Raw genomic sequence first — 18,845 nt, 5'->3', positions numbered from 1 at the left:
ACTTTTTAAGATGGAAATTATCCTAAAGTATACTGTATATTCTTAAAACCATTTTAGTGCTTTGTATCTCAGACATTTATAAATACAAGAAGGGAAAAAGGTCTTATTTTAGATTATAATTATTTATAAACACTGAATTTCACTCCTGAACCAGAAAACTGCGATACATGTAGAATTCAAAGATATAGATATCTCTGTTAATTTTGTCACTGTTTTCTTAGTCTTGTGGGAACACACAATTTTGATTCAGAATATTTAGATGTGCTTCTGTAAATGGATCTGTAGAGAATGAACAGGAACATGAGGTGACCTCCAGAATAAACAGTAGGATTTCCACAATGTAACTTCATGCTAATTGTTTTTAGTAACCAGTCCTCATTTCTCCTCTGTGGAAACAAATACTTTCAATAATAACATAAAATTAAAAAAAGGGCAACATCTGATGTTAATAAAAGCTACTATTTCCCTTTCTCTTGTTCATTGTCCAACTCTAATCATAACTTTCTTTAACGTTTATATTTTCACACAATCATCCAAAACCTCACTGACTAAAATATGAACCCCCACAACAATTGTGGGGAATGTTTTGGTTGGGAGATAAAAGTGAAGTGGTCAAAAACACGAATTTGCAATAATTGGCCTTTACTATTGCTGTTCAAATGCTCCATTTACAACCTTTCAGTAACCGCATTCAACTCTGCTTATGCCTTTCTTTAAGGGATACTTTTCTTGTCCCTTGTTCTCACATTCTGAAGTCATTTAGTACTACGTTCCCTTGACTCAAAGATCTTTTGCAATATAAAGAGATTTCCAGTCTCTTTTAACAGAAACACAATTAATAAAGCTTACTCTGTCCGACCATCATCCTGAAATTCAGGATTCAAGTTATTGCAGTGCAATTCAGTGAGAGTTGCATGTGCAAGCACTTCCCTTCGGGACTAAACTGACTCAGCTTCAGCAGAAGCCATCATGGGCACCAGAGCAGCTCAGCCTGTGCCAACGTGCTCTCTGCTGAAGCCACGGCTGAAGCACAGCCTCCCTCTCTCCCACACACCGTGGTCCCACGCTTCTCTGCCAGGCCCTTTTCTTTCAGAGTTTCATTTTTTGGGTGCATTTACAGGAATTCACCTATACAGTGGAGCAGCATGAACTGACACAGCACTTTGACTCGAAATCCTGCCACTCTGCCAAACACAATCCAGGGGCACAAGCACCATTCTAGTTTGCTAGCATTTTTATGGATTTTAATCATCAGCACAATAAGAGTTCTTAGCACAAAACCCCTTTTATTGTATTTCAACACCTGCATTTGTATCATGCAGATGAAACATCACTTTAGTACTTGCTCTAGCATTTATACCAAGTAAGTTTCTCCCCCATTAAAATACTGGACAGGAACCACCGAAACACCCAGTCAGAAATGAGAAGTTTATGATTCTTTATTTAAAGGACATGCATAGAACTGGCACAAAAGCAAATAAATACACCAGAAAGAAGCCAATTCTGTACACATTAAGATTTTTTTCACCCATGTGCTTTATCGTATCCAGACAAAGAGCCCTTAAATACAACAGGAAACTCCAAGACCTGGATCGCCTGCCTTTTATTTTAGGAACTTACTGGGCCATGGTCACTCTTAAGTCTTTCCATGGCTGATGGGGAATGATGCACTGATAAATGCTATGCACAGCTTTGGTACATCTGGACACAAATCTCTTCCCTGCCACCCCACTTCACATGGATTGTTTTGTTGTGTTTTCTGAGCAAGCTACTACTCTTCTGTTATAGCACCTAGGAAGTAGATTCAAAAAACCCTGGGGAAATGACTTTTCTCCACTAGTCCTTGTAACAGCACAGTTTGGGCTAAACTGTTGTGAGGAAAACAGTAGGGGGAAAAAAAATGGGTACTAACAGAGTAAGTCTGAAACCCAGGCTGTTAAGATTATACTATTCCCTCCACTCTGCCCCTAATGGAAGTCTCCTATAAAATGGTAATTAAGGCAAGCCACGACAGGTTCTCAACTCTACAGAAAGGGCTAAAAGTTTATCAGAGCACAAGCTGGCTTAAAAGCATCACTGAGAACGAAGGCACCTTAGTTTGTCCCCACTCAAGAATCTTCGGATGAGGCCAAAGTCCAGCTGTAACGTTTGAGAAAAATCCCCTCTTTCAGAGCACAAGTTAACTACCAAATGACCATTAGCTTCCCAAAATAATGAATGTATGACATGGCATGAAAAAAGTGTCTCTGAACCCCAGCATTTATGCTCTGGTTTACTTTGATCTACCTAGGAGTATTTGCCAACTGGTTTGGCCTAAGAAAAAATGGTCACCCCTCAATTACAAGGGAGAGTAATTTCTACTTGAAAAATTCTAGTTGATAGTCACATAGAAATTTCTCCCAAAAAAGTGCTTGCACAATCTGAGAGCAGTAAACCTCAGCTGTAATTAAAAGGGAAATCAATGCTATTCTTTCAGATCTGAGTCATGCTGACAATTCAAAAGTGTATTTTTAATCACTGCAACCAGAAACTCCTGACAAGAATTTAAGTTGTGAAGGAAGGCCCTTTTCCTTTCTCACTTTTTTCCTCAGCCATGAATCTCAGTAATATTTTTTAAATGTCCATTTCCTGTAATTTTGGTAAATTTGGGGTATAATTATTTTTACATTTTTATGATGCCTTTGGGGTACCATTACAAATATTTTTTAAGCATTTAAACTTAGAAAAATAAAATTAAGTAATAGCTTCTCTTAAGGAAAGACTGTCAACCCAGTTCTGAATAAACAATCCCTTTTAAAAGCAATCTAGAGATTTATATCTTCTGTAACCATAGAAATTAATCTTGAGTGGAAACAGAATAGAGTAAAACGTAATTTATTTAATGGAAATCAGAACACTGCTATTACAAATGAAAGTTGGATTTCTGTTTTTTTAATTCAGCAGACAGCTTTGTATGCTGTTGCAAAAAGTTGCCCATCAAGTAAAATCTTACAGCTTAATCACACTTACTTAACCAATTTGAACAAAGCATTTAAATTTCTGCACATTTTAATTTTACTCAAGACAGATGTCAATCAGTAAGCAAAATGTTAGAAGACTTTTCAGATTAAAGAAGCTGAAGTTAAGTGCAAGAAACATTTTTAATGATTAAAGCAATCATGAGAAACTGCTATGGTATTATGAGGCCAACAAGACCACAGCACAAAAAAAAAATAAATTGTGAGCTTTTCATACAAAAAGTTTGGGAATAGAAGAGAAAAACAAAACAGAATAAAACACAAAATGGGAAACATTTTCATATGTCAACATAGCTAAAAACCATAGCACACATTCAGGGCCCAGAGTGTACTAGCTCAAACTGACGCTTCCTCTTGCAAATTTACTATTATTAAGCAGCTGAAAAGAAACTTGAATGTGATTGGGGTGAGCTAAGCATCTTCGTAATATAGGACCTGAGCATGCATGATCCTAACCAGTGCTAACAGGGGAGACAGCAGGTTGCCCAGAGAGGCTGTGGATACCCCCCATCCCTGGAGATGCTCAGGGCCAGGCTGGGTAGGGCCTTGAGCAACCTGGTCTAGTGGAAGGTGTCCCTGCCCATGGCAGTTGGAACTAGATGATCTTTATGGTCCTTTCCAACACAAACCATTGTATGAATCATTCTATGAAAGATGTAAGCTTCTGGTCTCCTCTCACCCCAGTCTGTAAAGGAGCATGATCTAGGAGACTCAGGCAAACTGGAAGCTCACATGGACTTATAAGATAACTCAACCTACAATATAAATGGGAAAGATGAGACGATGAATGGAACTTTGCAAGGCCACACAAGACACGACCATACAAACCTGTTCCTGTCTCCTACCTAACTCACCTGTTTACTGCAACAGGCTACCTCTCTGCAGGGTATTACTCCATTCTGAGAGCATTATGTCTATCCCTACAAAGCCACAAATTTATAGGAGCCCACGCTTTAATATAGTAGATAGCTTTTTGATGGTAAGCATGTGCAGAACAGGAATCAATAAAATGGAGAAAACACCAAGAATAAGAAAACAGTGACACTACAATTGTGAGAACAAGATTTCAACAGAAATATAACAGAGCCAGAAATCAATGCTGTCAAAAGTAAGAGTTGGAAGTAACAAATGAAGGCAAAAGAAAGCTATTTCTTTAAAACGAAACAGGAGAAAATGGGGTGACTCCTGAAGAGCCATTAACTTTTTGTCAAAGTCAAATCCAGAGAAATGGTAATATAGTTAATATTCCCTTTAGATTTAAAAAATGATCCTAAAAGGAAAATTAAATGCATTTACTGGAACAGAGGCATCTAAAAGTCACATGCTCACTGCCTGGTTTGGAGCTCAGAGGACATGGATACAGTTGTAAGAGCTGATTTCAGGAATCTGATTTGAAAAGTCAACACAAAAATACCTACTGAGGTACAGAGCACAAATACTTTTCCTTTTAAAATTACCTTTCCATGAAGCTGAAAAAAAATAATAGTACTGATTGGTTTTCTCTTACATTACAAATACAAAATGTGTGCTACACACCAAGTAGAAAATCTCTTGGGCAGGATTAGTTCAATGTCACCCCCACAAAAAGTTGGGTAGTTTCTTATAACAGTCATACAAAGTCCTCTTGCTAATGAGCAAAGAGGTGGAATCGTATCAACAAACCCTCATCTGGGACAGAGTTCACAAAGACATGAAAAACTCTCAAGAGAGTTTACAGAAAGTAATTTTTCCATTTTTGCTGTAGCCCAATTTTTGTCTGTTGTAGCAGGTGTCACTCTTGTGACAATTAACTGTTACTGGCGTTAGCAACTGGGGTGAGAGGAGGCATGTCACAACACCTTAGAACTAAAATTATCCAGATCAGACTACATACAGTGCAAAATCTGGGCTTCTCAATTCAAGTGACTACAGACTAAAGGCATTGCATTAGTTTACTCTCAGAACTCACTGAATCTAGCTTTCCTTTCTGAAGTTCTTTGCAACACTGAAGCCCTACAAAATGAAAGGGAGCACAAGTGACCAATTCTGTGTCCTAGATGTAGCAGCCTTTTTCTGTGAAGCTCTAGCACAATTTTATTACATAAATTCTAAGTTCAGGTATTTCTATCAGCCATCCTTACTTCCAATTACAAAGTCTGGTGGTTATGCTGAATGGTAACATAAACTTCATCAGAATTTCCAGGTGTACTGTCTACTTCTTAAGGTCATTATGGCAAAGAGGAGGAAAAAAGGTGCTAAGTGCTCAATGTTTTTAGACAGTGTATGGTCCTCTCTTCTTTGATAAATCTAGTAAAACAAATATGATTGTACAACAGATTATAACATTCACTATTAGCAACAACTGAAAGGTTGTCCTAGCTCCTGATGTGGTGTTAAGGAATGAAGGAAACGAAGTTCTCAGTGCTTTTGTAAATAGTATTTTGATGAAGGACTGAAATTGAATCCTGATTTCCTGACTTCTTGAGTGCATGACAGTCCTCCTTTTTTTAAATAATAAAAAAAAGACTAATGTTATATACCAAGAACTACTATGTTTCCTCATCATATACTGTTACGAATTTTGCTTTTAAATTACAATTATGAAAATAACATGATATATTTCCATGTTACATTTTCAGAACACTATCATTCATCCAGAAAACTACTATACACTACCAAAAAAACCCTCAAAAAAACCAAAACCCCAAGGACGAATATTAGAGACTTTTCCCATGCTTATGAAATACAGAGACAAAATACACTCAGAATAATCAGTGTAATCTCTTGGGCTTCTCAGCTTTACAGTTATGCCACATTTCCTTAGATCAGTTTTTTTCTCAAGTGTTACAAGGAAAACCAATTAAACATCAAAAAATCCCTGCTTGTCACATCAAATTTACAATTCACTGGAACAGTATGCCTTACTCACTGAGTATGTGTTGTCATCATGAACCACATTCTTAACTAATTACAGCAACTGCTACAAAATACTGATTACTGTTAAAAAAAAAAATCACTAAAAATTACTATTAAGTTCAACTAATGCACCAATTACCATTGCCTTCACTTGCTAAGAGACACCATTCTAGCAAAAGCACACTGCACAATTAAAAGCTAAAAATATAATGTTTATTCAGCCCTTAATCATTGCTCCTCCACTGCTACCCAAGAGATAGGCAATGCACTATTGTAACAACAAAAGACTTGCACAGTGTGGTCAGATTCCACAAACTACACATGCATCTTTATAGCAAAGAATGCTTTTCAAGTGAAGGGTGCACATAATCACATCAGGAGTAAGACCATTGTGTTGGCAGTGTTACCACATCAGACAGGGAACACAGCACAAGATACTTCTCATCAAGATCTGTATTGTTTGTTTTGTTTTGATCATAGGGTAATTTCTAAAGATGCCTGGGCTTTACTTGGCAGTCAGAGATAACCTGTATTAGCTGGTACAACTTGTAGCTTGGCACATGTTCTCTAACACTCATGTATGGCTCTTTGCTCTAACTGAAATAAATAGCTGCAAAACTTATTTTCAGCATAGTTTCTAATCAGTTTCTAATACTGCAGACAGGAAAGATTTGGGTGCATTTTTCTAAAAGAGCAAAAAAAAAATATCAAAGTTTTTTGTTTGTTTTGTTTTAATCTGGATATTAAATGTATGTATACAAGCACAGAGGTTACTACATAATCCTGTACAGATTATTTCACAATTTCATTGCAGCAATATTAAAGACTCAAAAGAGCCAGTTAAGCTATTTGTTGTTACATTTTAAATGATTCATCCAGTAAAGCCTTAGGACTTCACTGAGGTAAAAATGTAGCTATAAACACTAGGTCAAGAAGAAAGAACTTTCATGATCTAGCAACTAGGTAGCAAAATAAATCCTTTAAAAACTATTAAACGAAGCTAAAAATAAAATGAGATATAAATTCAAGTTTTAGACTGTAGTCAATTGAGGTCTAGACAAAACCCAATGTTTGTTCACTGCCTAGTCTCCAGTCTGCTCCAAGTTTGAAAAGGTAATTGAGCTCAGTCTATAATTACTGGATTAGATACAGATGGGCTCTGTACATTTCAGGGGAGGAAAGAACTGTTTTGATTCATTTTATGATTGCCTGTAAGGTCAAACTTTTCAAAATGTACTTTCATCTGTTAAATGGTTTCTCAAAGTCCCAGGGGGACATCTTCAATAACTGATGTTTTAAGCAATTTGGATCTATCAGATCCAGTCTTTGAATGTAATATGCTGTCCATTTTCTAGAATTATAGATGTGCATGTAGGTTAATTGCTACAACTCATACATAGTTTCAGAACTACACTGAAACATTGCAAGTTTTACCTAACAACTTTTATGCAGAGTATCTTTGGAAATACGTAAGTAATGCAAATTAGAAACGTCCTTAAGCAGAATTCCTTCCCACTTGTCACAAGTTTCTGACAATGTTCTTTTAGGACCAGGTTCAACAATGTAGGAATAGTCCCAGAGAATTCAGTTCACTTCTTAGAAACAAACAAAATAAATATAAATGGCAGAACATTCCTTCATAGAAAATCCTAAAATGCACTTGAGAAGACTTCTTTTAGTAACCTCTTATTTGAGCTTTCATCCTTACTCTCACAAGCTAAAATGAGCATTGAATTTTCACTCTGCTAATAATTTTTTTGAAAAATCATTTAAATAAATCAGCCATTGCTTTCCAGCTGATTTCAGTACAACCAGGATTTCACCTTGCATCTTAAAAATGTCTTGTTTAGTTAAAAGTTCAAATGCTCCACAAAGGATATCTAGCTTGTTTAGTTAAAAGTTCAAATGCTCCACAAAGGATATCTAGCTTGTTTAGTTAAAAGTTCAAATGCTCCACAAAGGATATCTAGCTCTGATCTCAGTTAGAGGCTCTCAGAGATACCGTAAGAGCAATTTAAAGCAGAAAACACATCATGCAATCAGAAAGCAATGTAATAGTTCAGTTCGTAGTCTTAGAAGAGGTAAGAAACTTAATTCTGAACAACTTGCTATTCAAAACTTTCAGTTTATTTGCATTACAACCATCTTCTTGCTTATAAAATTCCAATAAGAAAGCATTTTTTATTACAACACATATTTGTGTTTAACCAACAACAACATCTTACTGACAGCAGCCTCAAATGATTGTCTTTGCAGGATTGGGCACCTACAGAGTTGTTCTGCCAGAGATGTAGTATTTAAGCACTGGTAATCAGGACAGTAGAAGATATTTCAGTGTTATCTTCTTTTGCCTCCAAGTGTGCCAATGAAAGAGGCTTAAGAGTACAGCAAGGTATCCCATATAATTTCCACATGAACATTTTATTTGTACTATTTTTAAGCCATCAGCATTAGGAACAAAATCCAAAGTCAAAATCAACCACCACAAAGTCCAGCACAAAGATGCATGCTAGTAACAGACTTAATCATGTGCCTGCTCTGGCAGAAGATGGTGCCTATCATCACCAAGCTCTGCAGAATTCCCCAGCACAACTTGCAGGTCTTGCTAAAGGAAGAAGCTCTTCCACTAAATTAATTTGTTTAAAACAGTTCAATTGATAAAATGCCGCAAACCTTTTTGTAGTAACAGCTCTTTTTTAAGTGTAGAAACATCAGTAATAACCACATATAAACAAATTATTTTAATGGTCTTTGAAGTGACTTCTGATTATCAGTGTTCAAACACACAAACATACTCACAAATGTACTCAAAAGATAAAATCCATGTAATATTTGCATTATCTTCCTTCCTGTATCTCTAACAGATGCTTTTAAGTTTATTTCTATAAACTTGGAATGACATTGAGATAAAAATTTCTATAGGGTATATATGCTTAATTCAATAAAATAAGAATCAGTCTGTAAGAGCAATAGAGAAAAGGCTTCTTTTCCTTCATCACAAACAAAAAAGCTTCTTTCAAAAAAATGCACATCCCTTGTCCTCCCTACAAAAATGAAATTATAGTATTTCAAGTGTTGTGTGAACCCACAAACTCCTCCTGAAACTACTGTAATTTTTCAGACAATAAATTGTGAAGAAATGTTGAAGTAACAGCCAGACCACAGCACTGTGCATTATGTATGCCATAACACAAAAGAAAATACAAGAAGCTATACTAAGCCATGTTTTAGACCAACTTATTAACTCTTTGACTAATTTCCCCCTTTTTTTTCTTCTCCTTCATATTTTTATTATCTTAAATAAGTGTTTTCCTGTATTTGCTGAATGCTCCTTTATAGCACATTAAAAAACATATGCAGCAGTGTCTGAGCTCTCAGAAGTATTGCATATCTATACCTTCACAGCTTCCACTATGAGCTACAAATCTTAGAAACTGGAAACAACATCATTAGAAGAAAAAGTGCATGCTTACAAGAAGCTAGTCCTGCTTATATTATGCTGTATCATTGTCTTTGCACACATCTGTTAAAAACAAAGAAAGGAGATGCCCCGTTCAATTACATAAAACCAGTGAGCATGCAGACTACAGCTGCATAGTAGTACTTAATCAATGCTTACCTCACATTGGTTAACAACTCCTTCAGTCTTTGAAAACCAAAAATAAAAAATTAATTGTCTTTGCTGTCTTTGTAGATCCATTCATCCTCTGAAATTTGTGAGGAAGCAACCAGAATGAGGAAGAAACCCAACCCACAACACTAAAAGATGCTTGCTTACTTCTGTGGTAGATAACTAGATTCAGCACCTTGTCAATATTAATATGAGTATTTTATTTTAGAAATACTTTAACACGTTTTCCTGTAAGTTCACTTATTATGAAAAACGAAGACAGAACATTCATACATTCACAAAGTCTAAGGTCAGACTGATCAGAGTCATAGGTCACTGGGGCAATGGCCTGGGATTTGGAAAACCAGTATCCAGTTCTTTGCTTTGGTATAATCTAGTATCCCATATGTAAAAAGGAATTCCTGAGCCACCCCTGTGCATTAACTCCTGCAGTACTAGTTGAGTACTGTGTGCATTTTACAATATATGCACCTGACTCTGAGATTTCAATTGATGCAGAATCCACCAAATCAAGGACAGCAGAATCACACCAAAAATAATGTGTATTGTTCTCAGCATTGTGTCTTTGCTTTTTCCTAAGACCTATGAACCAGCTGGACGTTTTTTTTTCTTGTGATCATGTCCCCTAGTAGAAAAAACAAAACAAAACAAATTTCTCAGAGTAGGCTTTTTTTAGATTTTAGAACATTTTTGTAGCTCTTTTCTGTCAAAACCAGGACAACCTTCCACCACCATATTTTCAGAAAAACTTGGTATCAGAACTGGTGAGAGCATTTTGTCCTTTTCACAGTGCTATACACCTTCCCTTTCATCAGTGGTTCTCTCTGTGCTTCATTAAACTTACAGAGTTTTAAAAGTTGTTTATTTTGCTACTGACTCCTACGTGCAGTATTTACTGGGAGCCAAACAGACCGAATAATGCCCTGTCATGTCAACAATCTGAACTGATAAATGCCCCACTCACACATACAAAGGTAATACCACAATCAAAAACCTTTGCATATACATAATTAGTTTTTCCATACAGTTGTAAAAGCCATGCCTCAATTTAAGTCTATATAAAGAAACACTTGCCCTTGAATATCACAGCAGAAACTACAGTATGCAGCACATTGTCCAGCTGAACCGACCCACAGAAAGTATCCATAACAAAGACAACTGAAGAAAGGAGAATTTTAAATTAATCAAAAATTTGTAGCTGTCACTTGGGAATGGGTATGCAACAAGGTTCTGAAAGAAGAATATCCCAAGAACACACACATCTGTTTAATATTACAAGCCAACTGTCAACATCCTAAGTGAAGTTTTAATTTAATATTTTTTCTTTCTTGATGTTTTACCTTTAGTCAATGCCTTGTGAGAGTATCAACTTTCTATAAGAAACTGTTAAATATATGGAAATGTTATTGTAGCATGTTTATAAAATCATAGTTCGAGAAGTTACTTTTTTTTTCTAAAGCCTGACCACAACTTAATTATCTGCAGGACATTCCAAGCTCACAATTGCAAGCTCCAGTTCCCAAGCAATTTTAAACAGTATCTACTGTACAGAACATACAATATTGCAAATGCCATAACATGATAGTGTTTCCAAAAGTCAGCATTAGAGCCTTTAGACATGGTTTTTATTTTAAATAAATATTTGTTTCCCTACTAATGGTTTTCATCACCATTACATGTTTGTCTTTCACATGTCAGTTCACTATCAGCATTTCCTTTTAATAAAAGTGAAGTAGATATAAAAAAGCAGATATAATATACAACATGCCTTATGTTATACATCAAGTGTCACAAGAGCAAGCATTACATTCCTCTGCAGCTCACACAATGTTTTCCTTCTTTCCCAGGAAAGAGTAAGACTGAAAAAAAAAAGGGGGGGAAAAAATACCACACACAATACTTGTTAAACTGGAGATAAGGTAGGAGCAAAGAAAGACCATTAGTTCAGTCAATAATTCTCAAAGGAAAGCTAGAATTTCTTTAAGAAAGTCTCAAAAAGCCTAGGAATTCAAAATTGTTTCTATTTTGCAAGAACACCCAAACCACCTGAAAACAGGCAAGAAAAAAAAAAATCCATAATGCAATTAGGTCTGTATTTTACACATGTAAAACTTCTAGCACAACTTAGAACCTCAAAAGTATCTTTTTCTCCCCAAACTACCAATACTGTGTACAACACCTTGATTTCAACACAAGGCTGACAAGCTCCCCTGTTTTCCTGTCCCCTTCTCTGGACACAGTTTGAGGACTCCAGCTATTTTATGTATTTTTTAAATACATTAAAAAAAAAATAACATCATTGAATGAACACATTATAATCTTAATTAGAACACTAAAATATGATTCCACATTATGGCTCTAATAAACTGAGTCAAACCAAGACTCTTCTCTTATTTTCAACCACAGACCAAGATCACATTAAGAACATTAAGATGGATATCCCCACAGAATTTCCATGAACCCCGATGAACTTGAAAACCTTCTATCACTTTCACCCTTGCTATCCAACTGAGATATGGAGAGGTGGGAAACACCAGACAGTTGCATTTGTACTACAGAAATATTCAATTCAGAATCAGTGAGATTACACCTACATTCCAAACTGTTTAAATATAAACCAAAATAGGAAATATCCAGTGAGAAACATCAAGTAAACTTTTAATAGTGGAAAGGCAAAGATTGAAAAGAAGCTGGATTACATTTAACTGTATCTGGTTTTTGTTTTGCTTGTTTGTTTCTCAAAAGCTCCCTAAAAAAAGGAGGGCAGAAACAGAATGAAAGGGTGAAAAGGGACAAGCACACACCTAAAAGCTGATACCTTGTCACTACAAAAATGTAGTTTTTTTGGTAGACAAAGCTTGGACACACCACCCTGAAGTCAGGAATTTTACATTTTCAAGAAGTACCCATCATTTACAATTCTATGCAATTACATCACATTGGAGTATTTTCAACACTAAAGAACATTTTCCCAAAATTGCTGGAAATGCTTCACAACTCCAATTTTCACCCTTTAATAGCTTTCACTGTTGAAGCTATCTTATCAGCTATCAGCTTTTAATATTTGCCAGTCTGAAAGGGATTTCCCAGTATAGTGGTGTGACATTGCAAACAGAGCATAGTTACGTAATCCTGAAAAATTATACCATTGTGTCCATGGTGAAACACACACCACCACAATCCACTCACTACCAAAAATCACAAGGAATCAGCTCACCATTACAGCAATAACTAATCATGATGGGGAAACCCAATCCTAATTAGCAAAAACACAAGCATTACCACTACTTATTGAAAGCAAAGATTTGTAACTGATCTTTGTGAGAAGTTGCAGTCTTTATCTTTTAAAATAACTGTTCCCTGAGATTAAGAGAACTGGAACTTTCCCTGCTGATCATACCTGTGAAGCACAGCTAGCATTCTCAATGACAATAGCTCTCCACTTTCAATACACTTCAGAGTTCAAAGTAATTAATGTGTGATGACTCAGAAATTGTTTGTTAAACGACACAGAGAAGCCAAAATATAAGAATTCACAGGAGGTGTCAGTTAAATGGACAACCACAATCAGGAAAGAATTCCTAGTGACCAGCTATATGATAAAACAGTTCCTCCAAGCACTGTAAGTCAGGAAAGAAGCTCCCACAACCAACCTGGAACGCAAGGTGCAGTTCGTTAAAACAAAACTAATAGCCAACGACAGAAAGTTGTCTCCCAAGGCAACTTTCAATCATGCTAGTGAATTATATTCAGAAAATAATTCCCATGTGATTAAGAATGTTCTTAAAACCAAACAATCAATGCAGGAGGGACAAGGACAGACATTTGCACAGACATTTCCCAAAATGTAAATTCTTACTTCTTCCCCCCAGGTGAGCCTACACCCTCACTACTGTTACTGGTGTGAGTTCTGCTAAAACCAGAAGCATTGCACAGGGAACATTAGTGATTTGACATTGAATCCTATTGCATTAAGCAAGGTCAGCATCTCATTCCTCCCTCCCCCTGCAAAAACAAAACAAACCAAAACCAACAACAACAAAAAACCACAACCAAAAAAAAATTTGCCATAACTAGCTTTTTATGTGTTTCTCCTCTAGCAATTTAAATTACCAACATCTTTTGCTTCCATCTCTAAGGCTAAATTTCTTTTCTAACAAAGATGAAGGAAACAAGAAGTAAAATCAACAAATGCTCATAATAAGAACCTAATATTAACCACTGTTTGCAGAGGGAGAGACAAATCTGAAACATTACAAAGCAGAACACCAATTTCTCATTCAAAGAGGTGTAATTTAGAATCGTATTTTCTGCCTCGTAAAAGGGGAAGGGTAACCCATGCGCATGTAAACAAGTACAAATTGTAGTACCACTGGTGAACTTTTTTCCTCAAAGTGGCTGTTCGTAACTGTACATGGAAGAAGTCAGAATTAATTCTAACGACCCTCAGCTATGGACCTAATTTACTAGAATTTACTTCTCATTAAAAGTGAAGTAAACTGAAATATCACTTGACATCCAAACTTTGGCATAGCCATTAATTTCTAATGAAGACTATAACTGGCTATACCACAAGCAGTATATATTTCCTTTTGCATCCAAATATTCTCTCATGGGGGTTGCTCTTATGCAGTCAGTAGAGTCAAATCGATCGCATGAACCAACCTTAGTAAATCAGAATTTTTTGAGTATAAACCCAAACCCATTAAAGAATGCCATTTTAACCATTTCTGGCCATTTTCCTTACAGCACTGGTTCATATCAGCTATTCAGTCATATTTAGGTCATGCAGTCTTTAATGCATTGCCTGTGTTCTGCCATGGAATTTAATGGTGCCCCTCTTGACATGGAAGTTTTCAGGATTAAGCCCCATTCAGGTCTACTCTAGACTTGGCATATGCATGTCCCATCCCATAAAAGATGGCTATTTCATTATTTTGGATATTTCTCAAGTATTTTAAAAAGCTTAGATATTATTTGATACATTCTGGGGACACCAAACTGAACCAAACTCAGAACCAACACCATAATAACTATTGCCCTATTCCAATAAAACATTCAATACTTGATATTTTTATTTTCATATAGTTTTTTTATTTTTAGGACAGGGATGGTGGTGTTCCCTGCAGATTGGTACCTCCCTACCATTGAAACTACTATTTATCTGAAAGTAGGCCAAGAAAGAACCTGTAGACCTCCCAGCCTGCAAGCCAACTCTTGTTTCTTATGATACTGAAATGGTACTGAACATGAATTCTTTGTTTGAAGTCTAGATCCAACCACCTACTAATGTTTGTTTTGTTTTTAGTTTGTAAACCCCTAGAAATTTTCCAGTGAGGTGCAGACTTGTCTTTCTCTACCAGCACCACATACTGGCTGGCTGGCTACTGATCATATTAGACAATTTTGGTATCCAATTTTTATTCTTAATACCTCTTCAAACAATCCTGAACAGTCTGAAAGGCACTGTAAAGTATCTATGTTTAAAAATGCTCACTCTGAATTGTGTTATGTCAATAATTATGTCATGCTATTCAAGGTGGTCCCATATGGTTAACCTGGGGACCCAGCTACTGGTTTGCTCATTCCCCACACTTTTTTTTTTTAGGCTTAATTAATGCAGTAACAGTGGCAACAATTAAGCCAATGCAAACACCATGTAGAAATACTCCTACCCCTTTTCTATTCTACAAGAATCCTCTTATTAAATAACAAACTGTACAAAGATGCACATGAAGATCCCATATTTGAGAACAAGGACAAAACACCATCTCTCCATCTCTTCTAATAGCAATGCTCTTTGATTTCCCATGGGCTGCATCCAAACAATGAGATATGTTAGATTTATGCAGCTATGAATGAAAAGTTGTTTTACACACAGCACGTAAAATCAAAAACAAACAAAAAGCCACAAAAATACAACAGACAAAAAGGCCACCACTACCCATGTGCAACCAGAGCAGTGTACTATGAAAGTCAGGTGGACTTGTAACGAAAGTTTGCTCAAAATTTGTATTCAATGTCATTTGTTCTGGCTTTCACAAGAACTACTACAAGTTTTGTAGGCAAGTTTTATGCAGAGATCTTTCCTCCTCGTTACATATTTTTGATGTGAATATTGGCCTATCATACCAAATTTTTGAAGAATCAGTTAATCATCCTACAGAATCCATACACAAAGGTTTTATGAATAACAGATGCTGTAGCCTCATGAATCTGGCATCCTTGCGTTCAACAGCTTCAAACACAGACATTTGATCATTCTGAAATTTGGCATTTAAAGACTTAGAAACATTTAATCTTTCAAGTTTTCCATTCTCAAAGATATGTTTCCAGATATGTTCAGAATCACTTTTGAAGAATTCATGCTCCAACACTTTGTTTTTTAGCTCTTTGCAAAACTTTACAGAAAAGCATCTCCCTAGCAAACACAAAATTTCATTCGTGGCTGTAATCAAGCCCACCATGAAATTCTGCTTGACCATTAAAGTATCTTTATTTCTGTTCATAGGCTGTACCAGTGCAGATTCAATTTCTCCAACACACATTGAACAGTCAGCAGGGATTAAAAAGTTCTCACTCCTTCAAGATTTTTAAATAACTAAGAAGCAAGGATTTTTGACAGATGATACTCCCAACAGCCCATGTTTGCCATTAAAAAAAAAAAAAAAAAAAAAGGTTAACAGGAAAGGCAATCCTTTAATATCCAAATATCCAAATCTGCAAGTCTAAGACCACGGTAAAGCTATGAGCAAGTGTCACAAACTGGGCCTACAGTTTTGTCTTGTAAGGAATCCCTCAATAATCATTTCTTACCTGGTCCTAGTCAATATGCAACTGGTGAACAGGTGGAAAGATGCAAAAACATTCACCATATATAGAATATTAGTAATTTTCCACTACATATCAGACAACTTAATTGTACAATGGAGCTGCAGACCAAAAATACCCAAACTACATAAACAGTGATGATCACTATTGGGGCTGAGAAAATCTTTGCATAAGTTCATGACCATGACACCTGACTTAGAAGAGCATCCACAGGTAAATGGACCAGTCGTCACAATTTAACAATATCGACTGCACTCTCTGCAGCTAATATCACAACGGGTTTAGACAAACTCATAGAGACTTCGTTACCAACGCAGTCTAAATGCTGTGTGACAGGGTAAAGCAACAAAACTAAAGACAGCATATACGATGCAACGTGGCAAACTCTTATACTTGCTATGTCAGTTCTCCTACGTGGCAACTAGCATGCGGAAATACTCGAGTGAATGCACACAGGACCGCGGCGTTCTGTACGATCAGAAGCCTCAGCCCTCACAGGAAGGGGCTGCAGCCAGCAGAGCCCCCCTCGGGACGGCCCTGCGGGCCCCCGCCCTGGAGAAGCCGCGTCGTGGGGAACGCGGGCGACAGGCAGGCTCGGAGCCGCTAGATCAGCCGCTGGGATCCCGGCTCTCACGCTGCCCTCCCGCCTTTCCAGCCCACACCCGTGTGGGAAAGAGCTGCCCCGGAGCTGTTTGTGGGCGACTCCGGGGGAGGCCCGTTCGCCCAGGCTCCCCAGGGAAAGCTCCGAGGCGGGGGTGAAGGGGGCGGGCTGCCCGCGGCGGCGTTCAGGCGGAGCCGCGGCTGAGACACCGTCCAGCGCAGGCCGCTTTCGGGCCCGGCTGCCGCTCGTCCTCCCCCCCCGGGGCCTCCACGCCAGCCGCCGCACTCACCACCTCTCGGGCTCGGCTGGTGAAGTCGCTCTTGGAACGGGCGGCGCTTCGCTTGAGCAGTTCATCCTTGGCGCTGTCCCCCGCCGCTACCCCCAGCGCCTTGTTGCGAGTCTTCACCGTCTTCACGCTAGCCTTGAAGAGCAGGGTGATATCCACCGCCATGGCGGCCCGCCCCTCACGGCCGGCCGGCGCCGGTGCCGCCGCGCACCCTTCCCTGCGCAACGCGGCCCCGCACGGCGCGTTCCTCCCTGCTTTAATCCATTGCTGCCGTCCTGCAGCGGGGTCGAGCTTCTCGTGAGATACCGCAGAACAAGGCTGAATTTGGGCAGCTACGGGGAGCTGGAATTTGAGAGAAAAGTTTGCCTCCTGCCTCCGCAGTTCATCCCCGAGGAAGGAGAGCTGTCACCCTGCCCCTTGTCTGCTTCCCCCTCCTACCCCATAGTAACGTTGTGGAGTGAAAGTTACAACAGAAGGTCGGGATCCCGAACACCCCCGATACGGCCTGGTGGCAGTTGTCGCCAGGCGGTGCTGTGAGATGCGGGCTCCTGAGTCTGAGCTTGGAAGCTTGTCACGGGAATGCAGGTTAATTACAGCTGCACAGGGATCTGGGATTGGCGCTGGGGTGAGATTCCCCTAGGAAGTGCTCACACGTGTATATCCCCTCAGTACATGTCCCTGAGCTGTATAAGTGGAGCAAGCTGCTTATGCCTGGGACATGCAGCAGTGAGTTCTCCTCCACCAGGAATCACACAATCATAAAGTCACCAAGTTGGAAATGACCTTAAGATCGTTGAATCCAATCATAGCCTAACCTCTCCCTGAACACAACTGTTAGACCATGTCCTGAAGTACCTCATCCAGACATCTAATGGAATCTATCCTCTGAGATGCTGCAGTCTGCTGCCATCCAACAAGGAGATAGTATCATGCTGGTGCCTAGAAGAGGTACCACACAGAGCTCTGTGATCTAACTGATTCTGCTTTGTGAAATAATCTTTGTTTCTGAGGCAACTTTATTGTCGTGTCCAGTGCGGTGTACTATGTGAAACCTGATGGCACAGAGGGGAAAACTTTTGACCAAATAAGCATATATATATATATATGTGTGTGTGTGTGTGTATACATATATATATATATACACACACACATATATATGCATATATGTGCCATGTAATACTCTGGGACACTGCAGGCACAATCTAATTTTTAACTGTGGTCTCACTGGCCGAAAGCGTGTTCCTTGAGATAGTCTCCAAAGAATACAGTTTTAAAATTCTATCTGTCCCCAGTGGAATGGAACTTAGCTAACCACTGCTATGTTTTCTATCTGCTCCAGAGTATCAGGCTTTCATCTCTTGTTGATTAGTACTGTGTTTTAAGTTCAATTCTCATCAGTTCAGCCTTAGCTACAGATTAGTGGTTGTCTCATAGTTGTATTGTGATTAGCATTCATTCATACTTTGTTATTATTGTTCTATTTTAAATTGTGGGTTTACTGTGGTAGGGATGTGTGGTTTTAGGGAGAGGAATGGGCTGGTTTAAGTCCCTGTCCTCGGTGCTGGATTTACCATGAAAACACAT

At 38.1% G+C, this 18,845-nt stretch overlaps 1 protein-coding gene across 1 annotated transcript in view; it reads right to left on the bottom strand.

Annotated features, from left to right (window-relative positions):
* The window catches only part of STX18 (syntaxin 18), a 44,608-nt gene extending 27,182 nt beyond the window's left edge, over window positions 1-17,426 (bottom strand). Inside the window, exon 1 of the mRNA XM_054391563.1 lies at window positions 17,265-17,426. Coding sequence (XP_054247538.1) covers window positions 17,265-17,426 — 162 coding nt within the window. The remainder of the gene's footprint in view (window positions 1-17,264) is intronic.
* Between the last annotated feature and the right edge of the window lie 1,419 nt (window positions 17,427-18,845).

This window comes from Indicator indicator, chromosome 23, assembly GCF_027791375.1.
Source record: "Indicator indicator isolate 239-I01 chromosome 23, UM_Iind_1.1, whole genome shotgun sequence".
In the NCBI taxonomy this organism is placed as follows: Eukaryota; Metazoa; Chordata; class Aves; order Piciformes; family Indicatoridae; genus Indicator; species Indicator indicator.
Note: the sequence above shows the minus strand (reverse complement) of the source record. Positions and strands in the feature narration are given on the sequence as shown.